This window comes from Neodiprion virginianus, chromosome 7 (assembly GCF_021901495.1).
Source record: "Neodiprion virginianus isolate iyNeoVirg1 chromosome 7, iyNeoVirg1.1, whole genome shotgun sequence".
In the NCBI taxonomy this organism is placed as follows: domain Eukaryota; kingdom Metazoa; phylum Arthropoda; class Insecta; order Hymenoptera; family Diprionidae; genus Neodiprion; species Neodiprion virginianus.
Genome location: NC_060883.1, coordinates 8,307,659 through 8,329,837, shown reverse-complemented (window position 1 = coordinate 8,329,837; position 22,179 = coordinate 8,307,659). Strand labels below are relative to the sequence as shown.

Below are 22,179 nucleotides of genomic sequence, written 5' to 3'. Positions count from 1 at the left end.
TAAGTCGTATTCAACAGATATCCATGATTATCAGATTTGTAGCATATGATCAAAAGGCTAAGAATTGTATGGCAGAGCAAAGCTCATAGCAGCACCGTACAAATTATTAACGTCAAAGTACATGAGATAAGATTCTTCGACCTCAGGATCGAATTCCTCTCCCATATATCTATTGTTGGCCTTGGCGTATCTGTTCGAACACTGTGACACACCACCTCGAATACCTTCTTCGATAAACATAACCATATCTATGTCGTTGAGAAGCTCGAGCTCGATGTCGGTACACTTTCACATCGCATCAAACGACAGACCGGGCGCGGTGTAGTAATGTAACGGGTCCAGTTTGTACGTCGTCCAACAATTCTGTCAAAAATTTTGAAAAACGTCAGCCAGTAAAAGCACGTCCGTCTGTAAATTCAAGTCGGAATACTCTCTCAAAGTTTGAACGTTAAAAGTTTGCCAAACTTTACATGCATGTGCATAGTCGTCGTCTGATATATCCCGATCATTTGATTTTTAGTAAAATTGTTGTTTGGATGGTAGCCGTCTGTCCTCCAAAGCTGAAACCGTGTACGTAAAAGGAGAAGAAAAACGAGATTGGTTGCTCAAAATCGTCCCGAAAGTTCAAATCATCGATATGCCCGACTTTGACTGTCCGTCGCTTCAAACCTTGCAAAAAACTTCAGCTGTGTCTCTAAGATGCGACGTTCATACAATACCCAACGCAATCTGTGCAACACAAAACGTTTTGATAGTTCAAAATTGGCTACAAAATCATCATACTGTTCGGATGGCGAGGGTGTACGATTTATGTTACTGCGCAGATGCGTCTACAAGAACGGTCCCGCATTCCTGGCGAATATATCATCCTGGTTATGATACTGTTGAAGAGAATTATTGTGCTGTCGTTGTGAAGTAATTGTCAACTGTACCCTAAAAATTTTACTGAATGAAACTGTTTTTTAAAGAATATTCATGAAATAATTTTACACCTTCACCTCCACCTTAGCTCTTAAGTGAGAATTTTTTTCAATTATGTAAGATTCAACCTTGCTCTCCATCCTTGACCGAGCTGTACTCAAACCGAGTTATGTTTTGCATTCCTAGAGCGATAGTAACCCAACACCGCAGATCCTTGGCTCAGAATGTATACTACCGCAGCTATCGGTCGACCTTGCACTTTGGTCTTGACTGAACCCGTCCAAAATTCATCGTAGCGTTAACATTACAGTTACAAGACGCAAACGCAGCTCGAAATCCTCCATCGTTGCTTAGTGGTGTTCGGAGTAGCATTTTCTTAGATTTCAAGACTTAATTCTTGATACAATTACAAGGTACAAAACGTACGTAGGATTAAAGGTATACAAGATGGTTAGGCGATAAATGAAAAAATATTCATAATTTAAATCTTTTTTTTCGTTTATTGAACGTAAGACTCACACAGGATACTGAATATTTGAATGTGATACTCAGATTATACGTATACGAATTCAAGTTGACCGTACGGTCCGCCAAGATAGCGTAGATGCAACCGTATCTCCTTACTGGCTGTCGTCACCTTCTGGAACAAATCTTCATCTTCTTGGAGGGCCTCGGTCAGTCGGTTCGGTAGAAGAATCGTGAAAAAGTCATTCAAGTCCAGAACGATTTTATCACCAAATTTCGTTTTAACCCGACGAACGCCACTGACTCGGTATTCGAAGTATACTTCGAGGTCCGAAAGCTTTTTCAAGGGCAGAAGTGTCTCCAGGCGAGCGACTTCGTTCAATTTTGAAAAGTCCATGATCGTTACTGTCGAGTTGTATGAGCTTAAAATCTCTTGTGAGTTGATTGAGGTCAGATCTGATTTTCACCAGATGTTTTACTTCTCCAATATTCTTGATGAGCAGTTCTAGTCGTTTCTCCATTTCACGTTGTTGTTCCAAAGCACTTCTCATTTGCAAGAAGAACAGCTTCAGACTGGCGATGAAGTTTTCACTTTTGACTTATATAACGTTCCCCCACCACATAATTTGAAATTTGGTGGGGAGTAAGGAATGTCACGTGGTTGATATCAAATGGGTATGTTTGTGTATGCGCGCGCACCTTTTAGCATTCTTAGTGCAATAGTAACCCAACACCGCTGATCCACGGCTCCGAATATACCGCGACTATCGGTCGACCTTGCACTCTGGTCTTGACTGAACCCGTTCAAAATTCGTCGTAGAGTTCACATGACAGTTACAAGCCAAAAAAATGTCACGTGGTTGATATCAAACCGACATCCGAGTAAGTGAATAACAATTCTCAGAACCATTAATTTTGGAATGTCGCGTGGTTGATAACGTGGGAAAGGAATCTGAGGTGGTTGATGTTACACATCAGCGATATCCGAGTGGATAAGAAACAATTCTCGGAACTATTAATTTTGGAATGTCACGTGGTTGATAACGTGGGAAAAGAATGTGGGGGTGGTTGATGTTACACATCAGCAGTCCTACCGTGGGAAAGGAATTTGAATTGGTTGATGTTACACATCAGCAGTCCTATCGTGGGAAAAGAATGCGGGACGGGTAACCGACATCCAAGTCGGTAAAAAAGTTCACGCCCTCCGCTGCGCCCTCTACCATTGGCAGGCGAGCACCACATAGAGACTCTGACCTTCGGTCGGTAAAACAGCATGATTTTGACCCTCGACCGATAAGAATTGTCGGTAAGGCAGTGCGATTTTTCACCGTCGACCGATACAACTGTCAGTAAGGTTGCACGTTTTTGACCTCAAGTCGGTACGGCAGAGCACGTTTTACCTGACGAGAGTGGGGGTAACCTTCAAGGGTTTGCGTCTGGGGTGCGCGGAGCGGCTCGGTCGGTAAGGAAGGTGTTTGCACTCAGACCCCCTATTGCTATACTACTTTTATAGACGAATATCTTTGCTGCAAATAATTTTTTGAGCTTGGTCTACCGCTCGAAGTGTAGCTAGATTTATGAACTCAAATTTGGTTTCTTAAACACGTGTCAGTTGACATCGGTCAAAAATTTATGTTCACACATTTTTCTTTCTCATTCATCCAGATGCGTAGTTCAAGATAAGAGGAGTGGTAATGATTTTCTGCAACATTTTTCAACAACCATATTGATAAATTTTCGATGTTTAGAAATACAAATATACACAAAAAAAATTCATCAATTTCCTCCCAAAAATCGTCGATATTTCGCATCCACGATCTGAATTTTAAAGCCTTGTGGGGTCGTGGAAAATAAACTACTATTTCTTTAACCGTAATTATAATTGAAAAATTGGGATTTTTTCATTTTGATTATGGTTGAAAAAACCAAAGAAGTAAACTGCAGAGGGAAAGCACGGTTCCAAATATTCAAATTTTAGATACAAGGTGTAGGTAACTTTTCTTCGAAAATTCATTTCGTTTAGATGGAAATTTCGACTCTTTGATTTGAAGCATTCTTTAAAACGCTTTGCTAAAAAAGTTGAAAATATGACAGATGCTCTCCTCATCTAACCACAAGATCAACAAATTAATAATAAATCGTCAGGAAATCCTCAATATATGAAGCAAACTCGAGTATATTTTAGCATATAGTATATTTTCTGTGAGCAATAAGGCCATACTTCCTCATTCTGGCTTGTTTACCGATGTAACCTATAAAGTATGCCAAAAATATCTCGATTCCAAAACTGACATTGTCTATGCAGCCAGGTCTGGGCCAAATTTCTCACGAATTCTGGAATCTATCTTATCAGTGTGAAGTTTTTGAATCTCGTTCAACCTAATTTTCTTAGCTAGCACCCGAAATGTATATAAAAAATTTAATCATCGCTTCATTGGGATTGTCTTCAGAGTTCTACACAGGCATAAATGAAGCTCGCATTGACCAACTGGGTTGCAGCATTAAGCGTCCAATACATTTGTTATAGTGAAAAAGGTTATACCATAAAACTGCTGCGCTTAGCTCATGATTGGACGCTCATCAGAAAAGGTTACTTGTGGTTTCAGCACCTACAGAAATAATATTTTACTACATTACCTTGTCTGCATCACCCATATACCCGAACAATCTCTTGAAACTATACATACAATACGAATGCGCGAGTTTTATCGGCTACTCGGGCAGGCTGGCCACTCCGAGTTCCAGCTGTCAAACTCTGTTTCTGGCGGCGATGTAGTTCATACGAATTATTGAGGTTAGAATCTCAAACAGTCGAGGCAGTGACTCGGAAAGTTGATGCTAATGAAAATTGGCTAATGAAAGATGCTCTTTGAAAATTGGCTTTATTCGACTGAAATGAGAAATCTGTTTGAATGTTGGGTGCTTGGAAGAAACGCAGCAGGTAGGTGGGAACACTTTATTTGATCACTTTTATTATTTCATACATTAGAAATAACAATGAAATTATTTTCTATCAACAAGTGATACGGCCAAAATAATTACATCTCTAATATCTACTCTTATCTGCCTATTCAATTTATCACACGTACAAAGATCATCGCCACTTTCAAGCAACTAAGCAACTTTCTCACTCTCTTGTCATTTCAGGCGGTAATATTGACTTTTATCACTTTCAAAAATGAGACATCAAACCGAGCGTTCAAGAAATTTAAATATCTCACTATCTGTAATGTTTTAGAGTAATGTCAGAACATTATTACGAGGACGTTTACTTATCGTATTCAAGATTGTGTACCTTGTTCCATCAAAATAAATGAATATCTGATTTCCAACGAAGTTCATGAAGATTTTTTTCCAAATAATGTAATCCGATACCATATCTTTTTCATAGTTCTCCGAACATCACCTTGTAACAAGGATATTTGGAAAGAGTCCCTTTGTTGCAGGGACCATTATGAAATTCTTGGTTTTCAATTCGTGCTACTGAATAACTTCTGCGTTTCAGGTTTCATTTCCAATCTGAAAATCAGATTTTGTTGCTCTAGGCAATGCTAAAATGAAATGCAGAAATGATTGCGGTAAATGGAGATTCACAAGCTTTCGGTCCTCGCGTAGGACCCTATAGAGTGTAAAATTACATTTGGTTTTGAGTTATCGTGCAACTAGCTAGCCAGATGACACCGTCAACTAAGATTAAATTTAAAGACATTTTCAACCGAAGTTATTTAACAATTCTAGATTTCGATTGATTCAGTTTGCCTAGCAAAATTCAACCCCACAATCTAATTGAGAACTTGAAAAACTATTTATCTGAATTTAATGCCAAAGAAAGTAAAAGTAAGCTTCAAAACAAGATACCTAATTAAATGGTATAAAGTTTGAAAAACAATGCTGATCAATAATAATGCTTGAATTACAATGGTGTACAGCATGATTCCTCGGTAGAATGAATTGGCAGCAACGGTTAAGTAACAAACTTATCGCTATTGGCTCAATCAAAGTAAACTGATGGGATATTCAGCCATTATCATCTGTAGTATATCCCGCTCTTCAATTTTGCCGCAACCGATGTTGAGAAGGTGGCGATGGCCTGATGAAATTTACTCTGGCACCTGATGTACTGACGGAACAACCAGGTTCGATGGTTATAATGATTGCACCACTCGAGAAACCAGGATCCTCGCCACCGAAACGTTTTGACCAGCAGGTAAGGCATAATTTTCCTCGTGTTAATCAAGGTTTAAACTTCGAGCCTGCTGAAAAAAACGAGTTCTATCATTGAATCCATGTTGAAATATTGTAATAGTCAAAGATCACGTAATTAGAAACTTACCTACATGCTTCCATGCCTGACAAATTTAGTCCCGCTTTGACAATGAATTATTTCGTACCTGAAAATATTAGAAGCTATTATTATCAGACAGGATCTTTTGGTATTTTTGGATACTACTAATTTCCAATAAAATGCACAAAACATAAATCGTTAATGAGACGCATTTTTAATTTAATGTAAATAAAGATTCTGTTCACAATAATCGTTGTTTTTACTGACCTACCTCTGTTTGTTCAGACTCCCACTTGTAAATGACATTTCGTGTTAAATATTGATGTAGAAAGTAAATAAAGACTCATAGTTTAATAAAACAATAGATATATATATTCAGAGGAGTACAAGTAGATTGTGCTCGATGGTCGAGCTCGAATTGGCGTATCGAAAGGATCTCGCGGTCACCGAAGATAAGCGCGACAATTGAGGGACACCTAGTGTCACCTGTCGATCGATGCGATTAGATCGAAGGTTGCTCTGCCGCTCAGGCAGATACATGACATCCCTCCCGTCGTAGTTGGGTTGTCGATATCCGTTGTTAGCCATCATTGGCTTCTTAGTCATCTTCTTCGCCCTTCTTCTAAGCCCGGATCGTCGCTCCTGCGGAATATCGCGCTCAGGGCAATTTTCAAGTTGTTGTCTCGATATGTAGTTAAGGAAGACCGTCGACGATGCTCGCGTAATAGACTTTCGCGGTACCGGTTTTTACTGCCTTCCACACATTTTCTTTTAGGACGTTTGCGCCTACCAGACGCTTCATCCTGTGTTTCTTTATCAGCGGTTTGCTCCAGTTCATCAACGGGGTTATCATCCCCTTCCTCCTGGGTAGGTTTATAAGTCGCCAAATCAAGCAACTTATTCCGACTGCAGCCTGGTGTGTCGTTTGCTTCGATCTCTTTCTGGAGAGGCTGCGGGAGTGCTACCAGCTGATCGATGTCTCTTTTGTGGATAATGCCCACATTTTCTTCTTTTACTTCATAATTTCTTTTTCCGAGTTCCTTTATAATAGTAGCTATTACCCATTTTGGACCTGCCGCACGGTAATTTCTCATGCGGACTCTCATTCCAAGTTCCAGACTCCGAATGTTCCTAGATTTTCTAGGTAATTCATTTTCTTCTTCTTGATTTCCAGGTTTTATTTTGTTAAGGAGTGTTTGCAGATTTCGGCCAAACATTAGTTCAGCGGGTGTTTTGCCAGTCGTCGTTACCGGCGTGGAGTGTTGTTTCAACAAAAATCTCGATAGCCTGGTCTCCCAGTCACCATCTTTCAGCTTTCTAAGTGAATTTTTTGCCGATTGAACTGTCCTTTCTGCTTGGCCGTTCGCCTGTGGATTATACAGAGCTATGAATAAGCTTTTTATTCCGTTTCTCTTATAAAACTCTTGGATTTCTAACGACGAGAATGCCGTATCGTTATTTGATACGATAGTGTCTGGAACCCCAAATGTCGCGAAGACTTGTCGTAGTTCCTTGATGACTAGTCGTGAGTGTCTCGAGGGAACTCTTCTCACCTCTACCCATTTTGTGTAGGCGTCGACCATCACCAAAAACAACTGACCTTCGAATGGTCCCGCGAAGTCCAAGTGTATGCGGTTCCATGGAATCTGACGAGCCATCCAATTTTCTGTCGGAGTTTTCTTCGGCGCGTGTTGTATCTCCATACATTATTTACAGTTTTTTACCAGCGACTCGATTTTTTGATCGATTCTTGGCCACCAGGCGAATGTTCTTGCGGCGACTTTTGTCTCCACAATCCCCGGATGGTTGCCGTGTAATAAGTTTAGGACGCTGCGCTGCAACTTCTTCGGTATGATTACACGATTTCCCCATACCAAACAGCCTTTTTCGGGAGATATTTCTTGTCTTTTACTCCAAAAACAAACGTATTGTTTTTGAGGTTTACGTGGCCATCCTTTTATGACCCAATTTTTTATTTTCTTCAAGACGGTGTCCTGACTCGTCTCTACCGCGATTTCTTCGGGATTTACAGGATTGCGATTCGAGTTTTCTATCATGAGAGCGTTCGCAAACTCGATGTCTTCCTCTTCTTCGGCCATTTCCGGTAGCGGTAATCGCGAAAGCATGTCCGCATTTTCGTTCTTTTTACCGGGTCGATGAATTAGCTCGTAATTATACGCACTTAGCGTTTTTGAGTATCTGAAGATTTTCGGAGATACAATTTCTGGCGTTGGTTTTGTCGGGTTAAATATTCCCAACAGCGGCTTATGATCAGTTGTGAGGGTGAATTTCCGCCCTGCGAGGTATTCGTGAAATCGCGTAACCGCAAAAACTAGTGCCAATGCCTTCCGATCAATTTGAGAGTATCTACGCTGAGTTTTTGTAAGCGTTTTTGAGGCGAAAGTAACCGAGTGTTCCTGTCCCTCGTCATCCGTGTGCGCAAGAACTGCCCCAAAGCCAAATGGTGACGCGTCGACTGAAACCACGTTTGGTTTTTTATCGTCGAAGTGCCACAATATAGGTGCATTGATGAGTAGGTCTTTAAGCTTATCAAAAGCTTCTTGGTGACTCTTCGTCCAGTGCCATTCGGTATCCGCGTCAAGTAATCTGTGTAGAGGCTCCGCTATTGTTGCTCTGCCTTCCAAAAATCTCTCGTAGAAGAGTAGTCCCCCCAAAAATGCCTGAAGATCCTTGACGCAATTTGGTGCTGGCATCTTCTTAATCGCTTCGACTTTGGTAGCCAGTGGCTTTATTCCTTCATCCGAAATACGATATCCCAGAAATTCCATTGTTGGTACTCCGAAAACGCATTTATCCGTATTTAATCGCAAATTTGCATCCGATAGTCTTTTAAGTACTCTGCGGAGCCGATCATCGTGTTCGGCGCGCGTTTGGCTTTGAATCTTTATATTATCAAGATAAACCAGAACACCCGGTATACCCTACAATCGAGAATCCATAAATTTTTGGAAGATTCGTGGCGCTATGTTCAAGCCATCCAAAAGAACATTTACCTCGAAGAGGCCCATTGGAGTGCTTATAGTTAGGATTTTTGCAGTTTCCTTATCGACTCGCAGCTGTTTATACGCGTTAACGAGATCGATTTGTGAGAAAATTTTTCCTCCATTTAAAGTAGCTAGTGCTTCAGCGACTGTCGGTAAGGGGTACTCGGAATCCCTAATGAACGGGTTAACCGTAATTTTATAATCACCTACCACTCGGGTTTTCCCATTCGGTTTTTTGACGAAGAGAGCCGGCGTCGCCCAGTCGGATTGTTCGACTGGATTTAACATTTTATTATTTACCATGTCCGAAAGCGCCTCGTGAACGTGATCTGAAAATCCATGAGGGACTCTGCGTGCTTTAAAAAACTTCGGACGAGCATTTAGTTTGAGCTGAATGTTTATGAGGTTGCCACGCTGCCCTGGGAAGCTATCTTCCGTTAAACTCGGAAAATCCCGTAGTATTTCTTTATAGTTTGTTTCGTTTTGAGAAAGCGAGTTAATTCCCGTGACACGAATACCAAAATTATCAAACCAATTTGCTCCGAAAAGGTTTGGTCCGCCCTTTTCTTCAGTTACTACGATAGGTAGCTCGACGCGAATTCCTTTATATTCCACGTGAACAATCGTAGTACCTTTCACGGCTATCGGACGTTTCCCCCAAGCTCGCAAATTGCTCTTTTTTTTAAGCCATTTTGGCTCTGAATCCGGCCAGATTTGTCGAAAAGCTGTTTCGTTGATCAACGATTCTTCCGCGCCGTTATCAATATCCATAGAAATTTTTTTTGAATTTATTTTAACCTCCACCGCGTATTTCTTCCCAATAGAAACCGAGTGTGTTTTCGAGGTAATATCATAAATGTAAACATCGTCTGAGTCCGAGTCGACGTTTATTTTATTTGTTTGCTTGTCCTGTTTTTTTGAAGACGCGCTTTGCTTGGTTTTTTTAATTTTACACGCGGCTTCAATATGACCCGTTTTATTACAGTGGTTGCACGTAGCTTCCTTGAAAAAACAATTGTCTGCCGCGTGATTGGATTTTCCACAGCGATAACATGCCTTTTTCTCGCGTTGGGAATTCCCTTTCGCTTGAGATTTCGATTTCGAAGTCTTATTATTATTATTATTCGATGTTTGTATCTTATTCGTATTTCCCTGTTTGAGAAGTCTTTGTTGCTCCTCGGTGTTCTCAACGCTACACGCTATTTCGAGAGCCTTTTCGAGAGATAATCCGTCTTTGTTTGTATTAGTGACCGACTCTTCGTGACGTCGACACAAATACCGCTGTAACTCTTCGTCGCGAATTCCCGCTACAAACCGATCCCGGAGCATTATATCGAGAGGCAACTCGCCGCCCCTCCCCCGAATTTACAGCCCTGGGCGAGTTTTCGCAATTCTCGAACAAAGTCTTTTAAATCTTCACCCGAATGCTGATCGCGTTTTTGAAATTTTACACGAGCAAGCAATTCATTAATTGTTTTCCCGAAATGACCGTTACATTTTTTTACTATTTCGACATAGGTTACATCCTTTGGAGAAGCAGGTGAGGCGAGAGATTTTATAATAGCGTAGGTTTTCGCTCCGACGGCGGTTAGCAACGTGCAACGCTTTTCGGCATCCGTAGTTATTTTATTGGCCTCGACGAAGAATTCGAACCGTTCGATATAGTCCTCCCATTTCTCCGAAGCCGCGTTGAACTCCGATAATTTGCCGATTAACGACATTTTCGCTTGTTGATTAGGTAATAGATCACCGCTTACCCGAGCTTCTTCTTTAATAACCACCTGAACCGTTTTATTAATGTCCTTTACCCTCTCGTTTTCATCACTACTCTCGATGCTATCCACATGTTTTTTTGAAATCGACGAAGAGTCGGAAGGTTTGCCCGACATCAATTATTCGTCCATTTCTTTTCATTTGTCGACACGTGGTTGAAACACTTTTTCGTTTAATCCACCGTAACGCAGAATTTCACAATTCTCACACACGGAGTTTCGTATGAATCCTCGTTGCCACCGTTAAATATTGATGTAGGAAGTGAATAAAGACTCATAGTTTAATAAAACAATAGATATATATATTCAGAGGAGTACAAGTAGATTGTGCTCGATGGTCGAGCTCGAACTGGTGTATCGAAAAGATCTCGCGGTCACCGAAGATAAGCGCGACAATTGAGGGACACCTAGTATCACCTGTCGATCGATACGATTAGATCGAAGGTTGCTCTGCCGCTCAGGCAGATACACTTCGCATTGAATTTCAGATTTCTTCTTTCAATAAATAACACCCAATTTCTATATCATTTGATATTTGCTTTTTCGTTAAATTCTTTATTGCATCGGTTGAATATCTTCCGATATCGACCACGGTATTGCTGAACGATATTATTCTTCTGAGACAATTCACACTAGGTAAAAATAAACAGCAACATAACCTCAATCCACGGCTTTACGCGCGAGAGATTCACAGCTGTTGTTTCATTTCGTGTACGTTGGCACCCTGCTAAGCAGACGAAAACATCGCCGAGGGGCGATTTCACCGACCAATGAGATTGAATTATTTGGCGCATGCGCATTGTATGTATAGTTTCAAAAGATTGTCCCGGTATGTACTAAGACTCACCTGATTAAGCTGTTGGCGTGGGCCGATTCTGCATTGAGGAGCTGGAGCTGATCTGACAAACTCCATGCAGGTACTTTTAGTGGCGTCATAGACCGGATCACCTGGTCCCACGCGGACAGGAAAGCACTCTGGATGGCCAGTTGCAGGAGGACAGCACGCTATAGAACTGCCGTTAGTTCCTTGACTTATGGCAGTTGCCGTAATATCATGATCAAAGAATTGCCCAAACACAGCTAACATAACAGTGAATGATGGATTCGAACTTGGAGATGGTGAATGAACACGGAGACTGACTTCACGAGCGGATGGTAAACTCTTGCCCGATTTTCCTTTCCTGGGCGAACTAAGTCCATCACCGTAGTCCGGTGGTAAAGACCTTTTGAACGGTGAGAAAGCAGAACCCCACTGTCGTTTATGGTTGCAGGTCCCATCATAGGTCCGATACTTGCTTTTTAGACAGGTAATATTTCCAAATTCTTTGCACCCACCGTCCAATGCCCAACCACTATCAAAATATGCTCCGATCGATGACTGTTTTCCAAGTAAAAGTCGGCCTCTCTCAATAACTCGTGTTGCCGCTATTTCCGCAAGACCAGCGAGAGCTAGTTGGCCAGCAAATACACTGGTACTGACGGCAAATTGGTGTCTGAAATTTGGCGATGGATTTATCAAAGGTGTTGCTCCAGCATTGGCTGTCACGCGCTCTTTGATCGCCTCGTGACCCGCTGAAATTCCACTCTGCCACTCGCTGTCAGTCAATGCCGTTACATTTGTATCGACAAACTCTGCTCTCATGAGATTCCACGTAGAATGTAATAAATTACCTGAATCCAGGGTTAGGGATGTTACGTTCCTATTCTCGGTAGTGTGATTCACTGAATAGCTAATCGTTACTACCAGTGCCATCATGCACAAAGCCCTGGAATTAAAAGAAAAATAATGGAGACCAGTACAGCTTGGAATTGCTAGTTTAGGGTCAAATCTATCTCTAAAAAAATCATCGTTCAGGAATTCGATGAAATGACCGACATTATTCGAAAATAATTTTTTTTAAATCGATTGTTTTTTTACTTCAAGCGCTACGTTAGGATCATATCTATCTCTAGAAAAACACTTGTTCCTAACATTCGAAAACCGTGCCTATGTGAACCCAACCTCAGCAATCTGGTGCAAGTAGCGCTGTTGCTTTGCTTTCATCGCGCTCACACCTCTTACGTACTGATATTTTGCGCGCTTTAGAGACCTGTCAAAGATACAAAAATCGAAGCCGTTCTGAATCACAAAACCCAAACAAAATTTTTCAACGCTCAAAAACCTGCGATTCATCGTGCCAAATATCCAGCGTGTCACTGTCATTTGCTTGTGTGAACATTGAGTGATGGTATTTTATGATATTCGCAGAATCCAACAAAATAACCTGAAAGTATCTAAATCGTATTAGTGATACACGAAATAAGCTTCTACCGACGCGTGTTTGCGGCGAAAGTTTTTTTGTTTTTTTTTTGCAGATTTTATGTATAAAAAAAAACTGCTGGACAAAAAAACCGGAATATGAAAAAACTGGTGGAAGTAAAATCGGAAGAATGAAACAGAAAGAGCGGAGTTCCGGCGTAAGCATATAAGGCCCAGTTGGCCGTTCAAAGCAAAAAAATATCTTCCACCACACTTAACCGAATAATAAGGAAGCTCCTAATATTTCAACAGCCTTTGGTAAAAAGAATAACTGAGAATTACAAAGATGATAATTCTACAGGCGTAGCGAGTCGATAGTTATGACCGAACTGAAACTAGAAGGCCTGGGAAACACGAACAGCATCGCATGCGAGAACTGTGTCCAAATGAAAACTTTTAAGAACAGCCCAACGATTGAAAAATACACGAAATATGTTTGAAATAAATACACGTGGCGTATTAGCAATGCGTTGTATCGGTCAAGACTTGAAGAGCTTGGCAACATTTTGTGACATAATGGACCGTTCGCTACCTGTCAAACACACAACGTACAATGCGGTTGTCAAGCGTATGGTGGAAGCTACATTCAAAGTGGCCGGTGCAGTTTTCCATAAAGTTATGGAAGAGAGAGTTGCGGCTTCAACGGCATCAGAAACGCGAAACGTTACTTAAAGTGTCATGGTACATAGCAGAAACGATGCGATGGTACAAATCACGAATGGTGTTTGTACGGTAATTGAGAGTGCTATGGGTGAGGTATTTTATTTTAATTCTCTGTATCTCTTGTTCTATCTCTTGTTCGAAAAGAATTTGAGTAACCCAATTGTCCGTAGGATCCTTCTACCTCGGCTTTTCAGTTATTACTGTTCGTCTTACAATGCTTGTTTTTGAATCTTAGTTGAGTTTCTGTAATTATTTCAGGTATTCGACCTCGAAGTCTTGTCTTCCTACTGCAACGCATGTGTCCAATAGAAGGGGAAACAAACTGTGGCAGCATGGGAGTTGTGGCATAAAAAAAACATGAGCCGAATAACTCGCTCTTCCGGAACCATAAGATTCAATGATGTCATTAGGATATTCCAGCACTCTAAAGACAAGTACAATGCATAGTACGTTGGCTACATTGCTGACGAAGAGCTCAAGAGCCATGCTGCAATATTAAAACGAAGCCTTACGGACCTGAAGTGGAAGTCAACAAGATCAAGTGCTGTGGACATGTTCAAAAAAGATTTGAAACTCAGATACGCAAGTTGAAAACACGGTTTAAAGGACAGGAACTCTCCGACGGAATACCATTAGGTGGCAAACGAAGATTGACGGACCCAATGAACCTAGTTGAAATTTGGATCGTTCGTCAAACGGTTTTTTGAAAATGGGATTACTGAATTTCTCAGACTTAACTACAGATTTGAAGGACGTATAAATGTGTCAAACATCACAATTCACCCCCAAAAAGAGCCCTAAGAACAGAAAACCACCCCAACCGGACAAATCGTATCTTCAATCGTGCTAGTGAACCAAGTGAATGTGCCACCTAATATTGATAGCGGGTATGTGTGGCAACACTACAAACTATTTCCGAATGAACGATAATTTTCAAAAAATGGGATGGGTACATCTTGTATGAAAAACCTCCGTTCGATACCGAAAAAACCGTTTTTGACATCGACGCGAGTGAATGTGCCACCTAATATTGATAAGGGCTGTGTGTGGCAACATTACAAACTATTTCCGGAAGTACTATAATTTAAAAAAAAATGGGACGAGTACATCCGGTATGAAAAACCTCCGTTCAAGAGCGAAAAAACCGTTTTTAACATCGACGCGAGTAAATGTGGCACCTTATATTGATAGGGGGTGTGTGTGGCAACACTACAAACTATACCCGGAAGTACGATAATTTTCAAAAAATGGGACGGGTACATCCGGTATGAAAAACCTTCGTTCGAGAGCGAAAAAACCGTTTTTGACATCGCAACGAGTAATCAAGCTATTCAATATCGACATAAAGATTGTATAAGGATGAGACGAATTTCTAAGAGATCTAAGAAATTAGAGTCATGTATGGTTATTCTGAAATCAATACGTTCATTATAATTTTTTTCAGTGTATTTTTCTTCTGCCAAGTAATAATTATAATTGTATGTTATTGTATTTTTGTAATACTTTGATGCCGTATATGGCTGATGTCGTTGTATTGAATACTGCCCGCCACGTCCGCGCCAATTTCTTCCACGTCTCCCTTGATCACCGTTCTCCCGGAATCACCTCTTCCTCCTTCCAACCTCGTCCCCTCCATCCGCCTAGTCCTCTGCCCCTCCATTCTCCTTGTCCTTTTTCTCTCCACGCTCCTTGTCCTCTTCCCCTCCATTCTCCTTGTCACCGGCCCGTGCCCTCTCTTTGTCCTTGAGAGTCATGCTGGCGCTCGCCTTCCTCCAAGCCGCTAATATCACTTTCTTCTCATGAAAAACAATATTGAATGACAAAATAGCTTTTCCAAAGTGATTGATGGTTGATTCACTGATTAAATATTGTTACAAGTTTCAATTACACGCCAAATAGCCGCAATATACATGCTGGGAAATAAGTTTGGAAACACCCGAGTAATTAGTGAGGAGTGGTTAAACGAAAAATATCTCACGTCAGGTTTTTTATAATTCTCAATAAATAATTCTATGTTGACCCTGGATGTCACCTGAAGGCACGATCTCAAGGTCATTGCAGGGGTCTCATTCTATTAAAGTAGATGCCCATTATTTTCGCTCTGAAATTAAATAGAGCGAACAATTTCACTTCTAGCGACTCCTGAGGATCGAAATAGCTCTAGAAAACAATAATAGGTTAATTTAAAAAATATCTATTTTCGTGGAAATTACATGAGCCAAAAGTTTTCAGGCTCCGTCAGGCGGATCTGATCATGATCTGAAACTTGACCTTCATGTAAAAGTTCACGGTGATTCGAAGGTCAACCTAAAGATCTCTGATATAGTGCTATACGTGGCGCAGACAGTCTCCCGACTGGTTCAGATGGCTCTTCACTGAATAGAACCGGACAAACAATAAAAATGAGTTGTCAAAAATTGGGATTTATATTTTTTTTAAATAAGTCGTGCTTGAAATTATTTTGAGTTTGTGACTCCAGGTCAAATTCAAGGTCACTTCTTCGCATCTCTTATTGAAAATTACGTTAGACCTCACTTTGGTAATTATCTGTTGACCACCCCTAACGATTATTTAAGTGTTTACATATTTTTTCTCTACCCTGTATAATAGTGCGTCAATCAAAAAATATAAATGTATACAACCGTAAAGCTTATCTTCCGGTAACGCTATGAAAGAAGCAGTGACCAGTAAACGTATCAACTCGCATCCTAATTAAAGTGAACAATTGCAAACGGATTCAACTATTTATTTACGACAAACTTACGTACATACACTGCAAACATGCCAATAAATGATATTAACTTACGGGAGTTCTTCCCGATTTGATGGGCGACTAGGGCGGCGACTCTCGCGCCACGTCCTCGTAGGGGCGTCGACATAGCAACGCTCTGTGATTCTGTGGAGGCAGAGCAAATGGATTAAATGATCACTTGTTCAACTAATGCATCATACATAATCTTATTATAAAATAAAACGTCATTTGCTTACATAATCATGTGACATTTTACGTTATGATGCATTACCTGATTTTCAAATCATGCAACAAGTTCCATGCCCACATGAAATCCTATCCTACATAGAACAGCCTTTTTCTCTGAATGTGAAGATTTAGCTTTCATACTTAATGCACTGCCAGACCAGACATATAATAATTAATCGTCTATATCACAATTTTCGACAAATTGGCTTTCTTGTCCGTGCTTTTGCGTATGTGGATACTTTGAAGGTTTGAAAGAGTCCAATCATGTCAAGTAATAATACAGCTTAAAAAAAAAAATTAGAAAAAAAATTCTTTATTTCGATATTTTTCGTGATTTTGATATTTGACGACGTAGAATTCACTAATGACATCATAATTATATCAAATTGGCTCTTTTTTTACGTTAATTTGGTATTGAAAGAGAGGGGTTGGTTTCGGAAGATTTTCCAATCAAAGATGGAAGTCAGATCTTAACGCTTTCACCGGGTTTTACGAGTGATGAAGGATTGATTTATTGATTGATTGGTGTACTGTATATTGTGCCTTAGTAAACCGTTAGGCAAGTAGATTACGGTACAGTTGATATTAACAATTCTGATAAATACGGTAACATAATAATGTAATGAATTCTGACAATATACTTCAACTAAAAGAAAATAAAATAAAATAAAACAACCAATGATAGAATATGGTGAACATAACTAACCTGATATTAATTAGGAACTAATTGCGATAGTCAATAAGACACAAAAGGTCGGTGACTAGTCAGAGCTGAGCCGGCTTGGACAAAAAGTAAATGCAGTTAAAATAAAATTCAAGTAGACATATCCATATCCATATCACGAACAAAGAGGTAGGCAAAAAGGCGACTCTTCAAGATCGCGACGGTCGAGGACGAGGTAACTTCATTGGAAAGGGAGTGCCATAAATAAATTGCGGAAAGATGCAATAGGTCATGTACGATACGCCGGTATATGAAAAACTAACGGCACATGGCGTCAAGAGGGACGTTCAGATTGTTGAGGCCTAGTAAAAAGTTCTTTTAAGTAAGCCGGAGAGTTTCCCTGTAATATGTTGTAAGTAGTGATTTCAAGATAATATAGTCGCCTAAATCTGACAGTGAGCCAGCCTAGTTGCCTTCGGTATGGAGAGACGTGTTCATCACGCCTCAGGTTGATAAATGAAGGAAAGATATCAGGGTCGGCGAGATAGTCACATGATGGTAGATTACTGCTGCAGGACTCTACAAAGGTATAGTTCCCAAAAATATTATAAAAGAAAATCTACAGAAAACTGAAACTAAGAGAAGTTTCAAAAATGTATTTTAATTTCTATATTTTTTTCGGTTTTGTCTGAATAAATTCAGTATAACTAAAGCCATTGATAATATTTTTTTCGATAAATTGTAGATATAAAATAGAAGTCCAAGTTTTCATTTAAATATTGCTTTGCTGAGACATATATATGCAAATGTCAGTAAAATAAATAACAATAGCCAATTTAGAAAAACTACGCTGACTCTCAGGGTCGTCGAGATCAAATCTTATTAAGACCACTCAAATATCAAGGGCAACAAAATCATTGTTGACCAGTGCGATGATTGTTGAAAAGTGACGCAACAAAACGCAATGTCCTGCCGGAATTCGAACAATTTTCAGTTAGTCCTCCAGTTCCAGTAACGAAAAATGAGGCTCTATAATCACGCGTCCTCAGCCCTCGGAGTACAATTTTTGCGGTCACGGAGAACACTCTGGTTCTGTAAGACTGTGTGCCTTTTTGTACGGTCCACTATTTCAAAAATACTTGTCCGATTGACTCGAGGAAAATCTCAGATATCCTTTACACATTGTAGGATTATACCCCGTATTTGAAATGACTCGCTAGAAACATTGAAACTTCGACAAAAAAATTCCGGAATACAAAATTTTCTATAAATAAAAGGAAATTTTGTAAGAAATGTAATTATGCAATTTTTTATATTTTGGGTAATAGTTTGAAAAAATTCAGACAAAATAGTGTTACAGTCGGAACTTGAGGACACGGTCTGACAGACTTTGTGTGTTCTCCGAGGGTTAACTTTGGGGACAAGGCTATTTCTCCTGAAGTTTAAATTGCGTACAAGATTCTGTTTCGACTTATTGTTAGCATTCGTGCTTAAACATTACACCTACCGTTATACTATTCTGATATTATCGTCAATAATGATTGATTTCAAACCATACACGTTTTCAAACTTGTGTGGCAAATATAGACAGAACTTGACTTAAGCCTTTTGCCAAAATGTACCAGAATGGTGAGGTATAGACCTCCGTTAAGCTAGCACCACCACAACGGAAAAACGAAAAACTAACTATACCTACCACAATTTTAGGCTTATTTTAGGCTAAATAATTACCACAATGTCGTATTTCATGCTCTTCAAAAAACCGCAAAAAACGGTGATGGTGCTAAGTTAACATTAAGCCGGCACCGCCACACCGAAAACTAATGAAGGGGAAAGAATTTCGAAAAAACGATCACGTAGGAATTTTAGGCTCATTTTAGGCTCTTCATACGCACTAGTTCCAAATTTCGTGCTTTCGAAAAGACGAAAAAAAAATAGTATAGGTGCTACGGTAACGTTAAGTTAACACCACCACACCGAAAACTAAGGAAGGGGAAAGAATTTCCAAAGAGCGATCACGCAACGATTTCAGGCTCATTTTAGGCTCAACATGTAGAGTGGTCCCAAATTTCTGGCTTTTGAAAAAACCAAATCATACTAAAAATAAAAAAAATCTAGCTCACATCCTTTCGGGTAGCACGATTTTGAATTCCAGTCTTGTGGATTTTTAATTCCGAAACTGTAACCTATCGAGTCAATGTTATGACTTTTGCGTCAAAAAGAACATCTGTAAAAAGTTAAAACCGTATCATCAAAAAAGGTATCAGGTAACATTTTTTCTTTTTTTGTCTTCATTCTTCTCGAAAACATAAAATTCGTCACTGTAGCGTATAATTATCCCTAAATGAGCCTAAAATTCGCGAATAATCACTTATTCGAAAGTTTCCTTCGTTGTTTTTTTACGTGGCGGTACTGACTTGACGTCAATCCAATGCCGATTTGCGCTTTTCTTGTAGTTTTCAAAAGCGCAAAATTCGCGACTGTCGTATATAATCAGTCAGAAATGAGCCTAAAATTCTCACACAATCACGTTTTCGAAACTCTGCCTCTTTTCCTAGTTTTTGGTATGATTATGCTGGTCTAATGTCAGCTGGCTCAACGCGAGCACTAGCACCATTTTTTTAAAAAGTATTTTCAATCATAAACATTCCTCACGGTAACATTTCACGAGCCTCAAATCAACCTGAATTTGCTGCGTATTCATTTTTTAGGGATTGTTTTCCCTTTCGTAGTCTTAGGTGTGGTAGTATTGGCTTAATGTTAACTTAGCACCACCACCGTTTTTTGCGGTTTTTTGAAGAGCTTGAAATTCAGAATTGTGGCGTTTAATTAGTCTAAAATGAGCCTAAAATTGTGGTATAGTTAGTTTTTCGATTTTCCATTGTGTTGGTGCCAGCTTAACGGAGGTGAGGTCATCATAATATTCTGTTCATGATAGTACACCGTTCATGATAGTACGCCGTTTTACTATTAAATGTCAGAAAAAAAATTAAGTTACAATTAAATTACCACAAAAAATCAATTTTACATCTGCCACAACATATTAAAGTGTGATAGATTAATCTTATGTATTATTAATGATTGGAAAGAAATTACCAAAAAAATATGTAATCAAAATTGAAAATTATAAAATAAATTGAATTGTTTTTAAAAATATTTTGCGATTAAATAGTAAAACGGCGTTCCATACTACACGTTATTCTATTGCTCTTCGTATCTCAAGTTCATCAAAAGTTAGCGAAATGTAACATTCAGCTTTCTTGCCAGTACCCCACTTTTCTCGCCACAGTATCAATAACTGGTGCTGGCGTACGCATATAAGCTTATAGTTCAAGAATGATTGCTCACTCAAATCAACCGGCGGTTACTGGCTTGCTCCCTGCTCAGCAGCGGTGGTTTGAGATTATTCTGTGAAGGCAAATAAACTTTACAATGTAATCCTATCTAATCCAGAGATACTATTTCATGCGATTGTTCATAACAACGTCAGCGCTTCAAAATTTTTTCATAATTGATATTCTTGTGCAACAGATTTTTTAAAATGTGCAAAGTTCAGTAACAAATTTGCGATTTGTTTCAAAATGCTTGACGCAAAGTTATCTGTTACAAATTAGAACCCAAATTTTATCAAATGTTCAAAAAATATAAATAAATCTAGTGAAATATAACAACTTTTTTCAGCTTGATAGTAAGCTAGAGGTAAATTTTATCAAAGCTAAGAACATGCAATACTTAAAAATCGTGAATAAAAAATTCGGCTATAACGTGAAATTAATGAAATTTTTATAATAACAATAATGGATGCCATGAATATCAATAAAATATTTTAACTTGGATCAACGATCATGCGGTCGCAGAACGAACTTGTCCAATCCTTGGTTTTAGAGAACAGCTGACAATGAGCATCATTCAGATTCACCACTTCTATCGATTCTCGACGAGGAATCGTGTAACGCCTCTAATGAAAACGAATTGCACTTACCTTGCTCGTCGCTGGCCATCTTGCTCACTGCACGATCCAAATGCAACTGATGCCGATGCGCTAGCGACGCAGGACGCGCATGCGCAATGCAGCGAAATGAACGTAGCGCAGACCCGTGCCGAACGCAAAAGCTAGTCATACAGTTAATCGAAATAAATCGTGGTAGACACCAGACTATGGCTGATGATCAGTATATCTCTAGTTGAAGAATGTTTTCGAGCATATTCTAAAAATTATTTGACGAATTTTGATTAACGTGTTATACGAGTTACAAACTCCGTTATAACTTTCATGGGTTCCAGTTATCTTTGATTTGATTGTGATCAATTTAATCTTTTTCGGAAAACTTCACCCTAGGATGGGTTTTCAGTAAATGAACTTCCAGTATGGAAAATGCACATTTAATACCTACTACCTACGAAATTGGCTTAAATATGCTAATGCTATAACAAGAATATTATTGTATTTTCTAATTTTGCAATATTGGGTGTTGCGTAATGAATTTTTCATGAAAAAGTTTTCTGCGTAGAAAAAAAGGTAATTATTGAAAAAAATATTTTTAGTTTCATCAAATCATGGGGAATTCATTCAAAATGGGTTTTCTTCAACGTTTCCGTTCTGTTTATTTGCATCTGTAAAAATGACGACTACGGAATTCTGTTTTTTTATTTGTTAATTGTATATTAGACCCGCGAGAATATCTCAATTACATTGTAGAACCGAGATGCTTGCGAGGTCACAATTTAACAGCTAAAGTGATACAAAATTTTAGTGAATTATTCTCAGAGCCGAATCCCGCTAAGCCAAGAGCAAGAGGAAACCCGGGAAAGGGGCCGTTGAATGCTCGCGGCTAAAGAGCCGCATACGCAAAAGGGCGGCTGTAAAAGCTGCCAAGGCCGCGTAACCCGCTCTCGATGGAGGCACCGCTTCTGGCGAGAAAAAAATTGTAATTTAAAATTGCAAGTTTACTTACAACATATCGTATAATAAATAAATTTTCATATTATTCATAACTTTATAGTGTTTATCGTTGACTGAAAATTGTCCAAACAACCACAAATGACACAAATGAAAGGGCGTCGAGGGCCTAGAGGTTGAAAATTCGACGGACGGAAATTTCTGTTTCAAAAAGCACCGCTTGGT

The 22,179-nt window shown here is 39.4% G+C and overlaps 1 protein-coding gene across 1 annotated transcript in view; it reads right to left on the bottom strand.

Annotated features, from left to right (window-relative positions):
• LOC124308426 (peroxidase) overlaps nucleotides 1–22,179 on the bottom strand; it is an 88,064-nt gene that overhangs the window by 41,387 nt on the left and 24,498 nt on the right. Inside the window, exon 3 of the mRNA XM_046771134.1 lies at nucleotides 11,296–12,214. Within this exon, the coding sequence (XP_046627090.1) occupies nucleotides 11,296–12,214 (919 nt within the window). The remainder of the gene's footprint in view (nucleotides 1–11,295; nucleotides 12,215–22,179) is intronic.